General features: G+C 53.6%; 1 protein-coding gene across 2 annotated transcripts; it reads left to right on the forward strand.

Annotated features, from left to right (window-relative positions):
• Positions 1-6,741, forward strand: MLLT11 (MLLT11 transcription factor 7 cofactor). Of its 2 annotated transcripts, none has more exons than XM_039512363.1 (2): positions 1-360; positions 3,826-6,741. In XM_039512363.1, the coding sequence occupies exon 2, from the start codon at positions 3,832-3,834 to the stop codon at positions 4,099-4,101; it is 270 nt and encodes an 89-aa protein (XP_039368297.1). In that variant the 5' UTR covers positions 1-360; positions 3,826-3,831; the 3' UTR covers positions 4,102-6,741. The 2 variants fall into 2 exon arrangements, with proteins under 2 accessions (XP_039368297.1, XP_039368298.1); XM_039512364.1 differs by lacking the exon at positions 1-360 and adding an exon at positions 3,323-3,446.
• Positions 6,742-8,535: the final 1,794 nt, after the last annotated feature.

The following is an 8,535-nucleotide window of genomic DNA, read 5'->3' on the forward strand; positions in this document are numbered from 1 at the left end:
TTATAGACCCTGCAACTAAGATCAAGTGTGTGGATGAAGTCAGATCGCTTCTGCTTTCACGCCCGCCCCCGACCCCAACTATAATAAAGCCTGGGTGAGCCACTTAAATAGCAGAGCCTTCATACAGCTGAATCATCGGCCCACCAGCCCTGGGAGGAGGGGTAATTAATCTGCCTATTTAGGAGGGGCTGCATTGCGGAGACAGACAGACACAGGCGCACACTCACACCCAGACAAAAGCAAGGCAGAAAATTCTGCAAGCCTGCCTGACGCCCAGCTGCAGCAGAAGACGCTTTCGGCACAAAGAAGACCCTGTCAGCTGGGTTAGCAGCCACCAGATCCAACCCTTCCTTAAAACAGGTAAAAGAGCATCACTTCTTTAAAAAGAAAGCTGAGTCGCTTCAGGGGGGAATGGGGGGGGTTTGCTGAGGCTTGGATTGCTGGTGTGTCAGCCCTCAGAGGCTTTCCATGCATCTGAAGAAGTGGGGGGGGGTTACCCATGAAAGCTCATGCCCAAATAAATCTGTTAGTCTTTAAGGTGCCACCAGACTCCTCGTTGTTTTTGTGGATACAGACTAACACGGCTACCCCCCCCCCTCTTTTTTTTTTATTACCTTCCTCATCACAGCTTAGAGGCTGGTGTTGTTGGGTGTGTTTCTAAATCAAGCAGATTGCCCGGTGCTAAACGCATCATGGATCTAATTTTAATAATCTGCTGTCCTCTTGCAAAAAGAAAGGCGGAAATATACCCGTGAGCAGAGTGCTATTTAAAAAAAACAACAGTTGTTCATTTTATGGAAGGGGATGACACACAGTCTTCCCGGTACATTTTCATTTTTTTTAAATTTAGTAGCAAACTGGTCCCTGTGTAATTTGATGGGAGTGTGAGCACCCAGCTGCAGGGGATGTCGGAAACCCATTGGAATCAAGCCTCGTAAGAAGCAAACCGTCAGTGGAAAGCAAGGGAGATCTAGATATATAGACTGACAGAGTGTAAAATGAAAGACAGTGAGGACCAAAGGACAGAATTCTGCCAGGGAAACGCACATTAAGGGTTGGATTCACTTGGACTAGGGTAGGCCGGGTCTTTGGGGAGAATTGTATATCAAGGTGGCATCAAAGTGAAGAAGAAGAGCGGGGGAGGGGCTCTGCAGCAAATCCGTCTGGGTGGGGCCATTGCAGGAACCGTCTGGCTCGGCACACAATGGATGTCGCGGTTTGGGATGTGCCGGGCAGCTGGAGGTAGGAGCGGCGTCTCAGGTGTGTGACAGGGGGCCTAGGAACCCCAAAGCAGAGCTTTGCGACAGCCAATTGGACACAACTGGGCTCTGATTCTGCTCTCACATCTGGTGGGGCGGGGGCTGGACTGATGTCAGTGGAGTGACTCCTGATTTGAGCAGGGGCGTGGTGGAAAGAGGATGAAGTCCTTTGTCTTTGTGGGCGGGTGTGGGGTTTGGGTGTGCATATGCCCCCCCCCCCCCCGACAGATACACATGCATGCCCACACAGATATACGCACACCTACCATCGTAATGCCTCTTAGACTCTTCTCATTAGAAAAGCTCAAAGTGCTTTACAATGGAGGTCAATATACCTTTGAGGAAATGGGCCATTATCCCATTGTATAGATGGGGAAACTGAGGCACAGAGCTGTGATGTGAGCTACTCAGCAGGTCAGTGGACAAGATAGGAACAGAGCCCAGATCTTCTGAATCCCAGGCCAGCGTGCTACCCCCTAGGCAACACTGTCTCCCCCACAGGCATAGGTGTGCATACACACATTCTCTATGTATATTCTATCGAGTTATAGTCAAAGGCTAGCAAGACTTCGTTGTGCATCCTGATCATGAATCCTGCAAACCCTAATTCTGTTCCTATTCCTGTTTTATTCCAATTGTCCACACGTAGTTCTGTTCGCGTTCCCGGTCACCCGCAAATTCTCAACACTATCATAGAATCATAGACTCTCAGGGTTGGAAGGGACCTCAGGAGGTCATCTAGTCCAACCCCCTGCTCAAAGCAGGATCAAACCCAACTAAATCATCCCAGCCAGGGCTTTGTCAAGCCTGACCTTAAAAACCTCTAAGGAAGGTTTTAGAAACAAGTCGCAGGGGATATTACTTCTGCGCCCCTCATGATTAGTTTCCTACCATGCAAACATTAGGGTGGCTCCTTCCGAGAACGTCTGGATCTACATATCCAAGGGAAATGCTATAGAGAAGCCAATCATAAGCCCAGATCCTGAAAGGGAGTAGCTGGGCCCTAGCTCTTACCTGGCACTTTCCATCAGCAGCTCTTAAGGCACTTTACAAAGGAGGTCAGTCGTGACCCGTCCATTTTATAGATGGGGAAACTGAGGCCCGGAGTGGTTAGGTGACAAGCCGGAGGTCGCCAGGAGGCCAGTGGCAGAGCTAAGACTAGACTCCACCGCTGCTGAGTCCCAAGCCAGTGCACGAGGCAGCGCTGCTTCAACAAGCTGCTTTTGATCCTTTATCAAAACAGGACAAAACGGCCGCTGAGGAGCAACATGTGGCTGCTGGGATAGAACCAGCCCTTTGCAGCCTGGGGAGGGGAAGATCCGGGAGGGCTCGGGGGCGGGGACCTGTCCCAAGATTTGTGGAATGTTCCCATCCCATAATGTTCTTCTTAGGAGGTGTAGACGCGCGGCCTCACCCCTGCAGCGCCTCCTGCTGGTCTGTTCCGGGAATTAGCTCTCCAGTCTCAGGAGCGCCCTCTGCAGGCCAGTGATCCACCCGTCTCTTGGCTGCTGCGTCCCTCCCAGGACCCGGTGCCCCCTGGCAGTAACCCCTTTCTCTTAGGGTCTCCCCTCCCCGGGAAACCCCCACCCACTACTCCCACCTCACCTCAGTGTATGGCTACTGCCAGTCATCGTCTAGCCCCACACCCTGGGGCAGGCTGCAGAATCAGCCACTCAGCACTGGCAAGGAGGGTTTGGACCTGCTGCTTTTGCCTACCCCTGGCCTGGCAACCCCCAGTACCTGTTGGTCTTGTGCTAGGCCGCAGCCTGGGGCTTTCCAGGCTAGAGCTCCCCAGCTCCTCTGCCTGTCCCCAGCCCTGCTCCACTCAGGTACCCTGCCTCTAGCTCCCTGCAGCCAGGCCCTTCTCTCTCTACAGGCAGAGGGAGACTCTTGTCTGCCCCTGGCTTCTCTGCCTTTATAGGACCAGCTGAGTCTGTTTGGGGCGTGGCCCCAGCTGCAGCCACTTCCCCCAATCAGCTGCTTTCTCCAGCCACAGCCCCCTCCCAGGCTGTTTTTAACCCCTCTGGACCTGAGCGGGGTAACCACCAGGGGCCACCATGATGCAACAGAGACACAAAGTAAGAGACAATCCCTGCCCCAGAGACCTTACAATGTCCCTAGACCAGACAGAGGAAGGTGCCTTGGTACTAATTTACAGATGGGGAGCTGAGGCCCGGATCTTCAAAGGTGCCCGACAGCCTGGGCCGAAGCGACCTGCCCTAGAGCGCAGGGAAGGATGCTGGGACAGAGCCAGGATTAGAACCCAGCTCTCCTGGATAAGGCCTCCTGCCTTCTCCACCTGCCCACGCAGCAATGTTCTTCGCCGGCAGCACCGCTGGGGGAAGGGACCCTTGTACGTCTGTAACGGTGGGGAAATGGGTTGAGGGGAGGCCCCAGCGGATGATGTACTGGGCCCCCCCCCAATTTCTCTCCATGGGCCTGTTCACAGGTTCGGGGCCTGGGTAATCATGAGGCGGTGACGTGTTAGATCATTCCTTAGCCTGAGCGGCTAGGACTGCGTGGTAACCTGCGGCTTCAAAAGGCTTCTCTGTCCTCCTCCTTGTAGGCGGAGATGCTGGACACGGCGAACAGCCAGTACAACTCCTTCCTCTACTGGAGAATGCCCCTCCCGGAGCTCGACCTGGCGGAGCTGGAGGGGCTGGGGCTGACCGACGCGGCGCTCTACAAAGCCACGGGAGGCGTAGGCAAGCGGGCCGGGGACTGGAAGCAGCTCAGGCAGGACATCTCCGAGGAAGAGGACACGCTCCTGCAGTTCAACAGCTTCAACTTCTGGCGCGCGCCGATAGCCAGCGTGAGCGCGTTCGATTTCGATCTGGTCTGATGCCAGCGGCCCAGGCACACAACCCGGGTCTTTTTGGTTAGGTCTCTGTGTTGTCCTTTTCTTTTAAAGTGGTTGTTGACGATGCTGATTAACGAGTCGCCCAGCGATGACACCTCCAAGGCTCATCGTCCGTGTTTCCCCATCCACCCACCTTCTCTCTTCTCAAGGGTACACAGTCAGAGCAGGTGTAGGCACACCTGAGCTAGCGTTACTCTGGCTAGCGTGGGTAACCATCGCAGGGTAGATGTGGCAGGCGGGCCATTTGTCCGATTTTAAGCCGGGCTGTGCTGTTTTTCTGTGGTTGGGTCTCTGTCCAGCACAGGGATAAAGCCAGACATGGGTTTGTCCGGTCTCAGGAACAGAGGACATCCTGTTGAAGAGTGCACCACTCTGCCCCTGCCCGTGTGACTGGGGGAGGCTTCACTGCCCCTGCCCGTGTGACTGGGGTCAGGGGCAGTGAAGCCTCCCCCAAAGTGGGGGGGGCAAGGACCCCTACCCCCTCCGTGGCACCGCCCCTGCCCCTCCTCTTCTCACCAAGACCCCACCCCTGGCCAAGCCAGAAGTGGGGCTGGGGAGCCCGGGCCCCTCCACTTGCCCAGGGTACAGGGGGCTTGAGAGTGGCCCCTGACCCTTGTTCCCACCCATCCCCCAAGCCCTCTGCCCCGGGCAGGTGGAGGATCAGTGGCTCCCCAAAGCTGCCCAGGCTCCCCTGGGCTTCTGTTTCTGGTCTGGCCAGGGGGCGGGGCCTCGGGGGAAGAGGAGGGGCAGGGACAGGGCCCGTGGCAAAAAGTGGCCCCTGGCCCACCCTGTTCCAGCGCCCCGACTGGGGTGCTCTTCAACATGGCCACGCCACAGGGGCAGTGTCACACAGCTGGGGTCGGCCCCACACCATTCCCAGAAGTACTGGAACGTCTGGTATTTCTGGGGATGCGTCAGTGGCCCCCTTAACCTCTGGTGGCCCAGGCTAGCCACCCCAGTACTAGCCTGCCAGAGTCCCAGGCTGCCTATTCGGGTCGCCAGCCCATGACGAAGTCCATCTCACCCTTTTCTACACTGCTCTTGTTACTCACGCTGGCTCGACCAAAACGAGCCGGGGCGTGCCGAGCCGCACTGCAGTCACACTTTCACGGGCCCGTGCTGAGCTCAGGAGTGATGGAAGCCACAGTCAGTTTGTCTTGGTGTGAGCAGGCCTTGTGCCATAGCTCTGACCATACCTGTGCGAGAACATGCTAGAGAACCACCAAGCAGCGGTCGGATTTGAGCTCATTCCTGCTGTGTTTTATTAAGAAACGTGCGTGCAAACAGAAGACCACCTCACCTGTCCAAATTCTCCTCTTAGCGAAGTCCGATCGCATTGCCCTGGGGCGGCGGACACCCCTGCTTCTCTAACCTCCTCCTCATTTTTCCAACCTGCGCTCAGTTCCCCCACCCTTTCCATTTAGATACTCAAGGTTTCTCTGCCAGACATCGCCAGCGGGCCCTTTGTTCTGCTCAATTCAGATCAGGCGCAAGGCTCATTCCTGAAGAGTCCCAGCTTCGCCGCCTTGTGCGTCCAAAACCACACAGCAAAGAGAAAACCATCAGCGTGAGAATGTTGCAAGGAACGTAGATACATTTTCATTAGGATGCCGAGAAATTTCTGGGCCAGAGCCTCAGGAGGTGTTGATGGAGCCGGTTTCCACCAGCTGTAGATTTGGCCTATGCGGCCTGACCCACTAAAACCAAATACAGCCACCACATCAGTTTTGCCTTAAAGACTTGGGGTTAACTATTGCTCGGGCTCCCATCCCCTGAGATTCCTGCCACACTGAACATGGGTTGCATGTGGGCTCTGAGGACCCGATTCTGATGGCCTCGCAGTGCCTCACGCCACGAGCCAGGCCTGCATTGGCCTTCTAAAGCCAGGGGGCAACGTGTTCCTCAGCGTGAGGACGGCCGTCAGAACCGACCCTTATGGCTGGCTCCTGCTGCCCGTATCACAGGAGAGCCACAGGGTGAATCCTCTCGCTGGTGAGCATCCGATTCCTCCCCACTGGAATATTTTGGGGCTACGTCTGAGTAGCCACTCGCCAGTGGGACGAAGGCCTCGGCAGCCTGCTCGCCAGAGCCACAAGAATCATAGGACTGGAAGGGACCCTGAGAGGTCACCTAGTCCAGTCCCCTGCTCTCATGGAGTATTCGGATACTCATGGGGCAGCAAGAGGATTAGGCATTGTGCTTTACCCACCCTGGCTTCACGGGCGGCTGTGGGGTCCGTCAGCCCCGCCCTGCTACTCCTGCCTGGCGCCAGGCTTGGAGCGAGGGGAGATCCCGGCTCAGATGAAGGCCGATTGGGGAGGAGAGCAGATCTCCAGCTGTGAGAGGGCAGCTGAGCCTTCCAGAGCTCAGCCTAGGGAAAGGCAGGAGAGTTGTGGGACCATGTCGGGGTCTGGGTCAGCCGTGAATGACCTGACCCTGCTGCTGAGTTACTCTGCTGCAAGTGGTGCCCTGCCTGAAGGGGGCGACTCTTGGGAATCGACCTTTTGTTTCCTTACACCTGACTGCGGACCTAGCGCTGACTTGTCCGGAGCCTAGAAGCAACCTGACCGAAGCTGCCTAGCGCCTATTGATTTCAATGGGGGTTAGGCACCTAAATACCTATGAGGATCTGGGCCTTAGGGGCTACTTGGAGTGAGTAGCCCTCAGGTGAAGGGGTTTAAAAAAAAACACACCCCAAAACAACAACCCCAAACTGTTTTTCTTCCCCCAAGTGCAAAAGAAGTGTCTGCAAACCAGTGGTGGAAAATCTGGGAGGTTTTTTTTATGTTTATGTAAATAAAAAAAGGCTCGTTGGCTGGATTGTTCACATCTGTGCTGGCGCCAGGAATGAGAAATATTAGCCCAAAAGGCAACAGGACAAGAGATGGAAAAGACTGAAGAGAAGGTTTGTGCTGAAGGGTAGCATTGCTCCAATGTACCTGCTGTTTATGGTACATGGTGCTGCAAGGCGGGCTAGGAACATCTATTCTATATGGAGATTAATTGTAACAAATCTATGGCAACGTAGGACTTCACAGAGGTTGCCATGCTGCATCAGGTGGTTGTTTGGAATTTCAGGGTGATAGAACTCAGAGCCACTGCTCCAGGCTTCTACAGCGTGAGCTCAGAGTGAATTTCCTTTAGCAGCTACCAGTATAGGGTCTATGACTCACAGTGGAGCAGTTCTGATTCCACCACCAGAGGGCAGGGGTGCAGCTGCATGCTGGCTGGTTCTTGATGTTATGATGCTAGTCAGGAAAGTCGCAATGTGCAGCAACTCAAAGCCTTTCCGGAAGTTTGCAGAGCATATGACACGTAGAAGGGAACGAGGCAGCCCAAACTAGTAAACGACGGTGAAAAAATTCCACATACAGAGCATGGCTATTTCACCTTCCAAAAATAGCGAGGCTGCTGACTTTAAGATGCCAATTTTAAACTGGAGGTGAAGAATGTAAAATTTTCCTTCACAGGCCTGTATGGTTTTGTGTCCCAAGCCAAGAACCCATGGAAACCAGGGGCGAGGTACTTATAATGAAACTTTAAATAAAATTAGTTTAAAAAAAGTACGCATTCCTGTGGACACTTGAAATCCATACAGACTGGAACAAAACGCTCTTTATAGCTGCTATTCCTCAGCTGCCTTTAAACTGTTTAAAGTTCTTTTAACTATATATGGTAAACGGACACGCCAAACAGTGGGCGTGCCTTGTCTGAAATGCCTGCCTTCTTGCCTGGGGGAGTGAAAAAAAATCAAGAGGCTTCTCAAATAAAGGGTCTGCTTCTCCTTTACCCTGCACCAGTGCTAACTCAGTGTAAGAGGCAGCTGGGCGGGAAGCGCTTTGTTTCACGAGAAATCCTGCAATTTTGAATTTTTTTTTCCATTCCAGAACAAAAAACAAAACAATTCAAAAATTTCCCGTGAAACAAAATGTGGAGGGTGGTGGGCCGGGGGACTATTTTGGGTGGATCGCAGTGTTTCACTTGGATTTCAGCTTTTTCAAAAAATGTTATTTTCTGTGGTCTAAAGTCAAACGATCGGACGATCATTTTGAAATGGAACAGCGGCACGTTCGGTTCCAGAAGGGGTGAAACGGAACATTCCGACCTTAGCGGAATGCGGCATTATCATTTTGGTTCTGAAATGAAATGGTCAAAATTGACACGTTCCCGACAAATATTTTGATTTGGATGAAACGGCATTTGCCGAAGGAAAAACGTTCCCCTCGAAAGCTTCCCAGCAGCTCTAGTGGCAGACACTGCCATTCTGAGCAGGGAGCACTGGATATCCACTTGGCGTTGGGGTAAATGCTATACAAAGGTGCAGGGTACCAGAGAATCGGGCCCACAGTCTGACATGTTTAATGCTCAGTGTGCCTTACAAAGAGTAAGAAAGCAGGGAATGAATGAGAGAAAGCT

Source organism: Mauremys reevesii, linkage group 24 (genome assembly GCF_016161935.1).
Source record: "Mauremys reevesii isolate NIE-2019 linkage group 24, ASM1616193v1, whole genome shotgun sequence".
Classification (NCBI taxonomy): domain Eukaryota; kingdom Metazoa; phylum Chordata; order Testudines; family Geoemydidae; genus Mauremys; species Mauremys reevesii.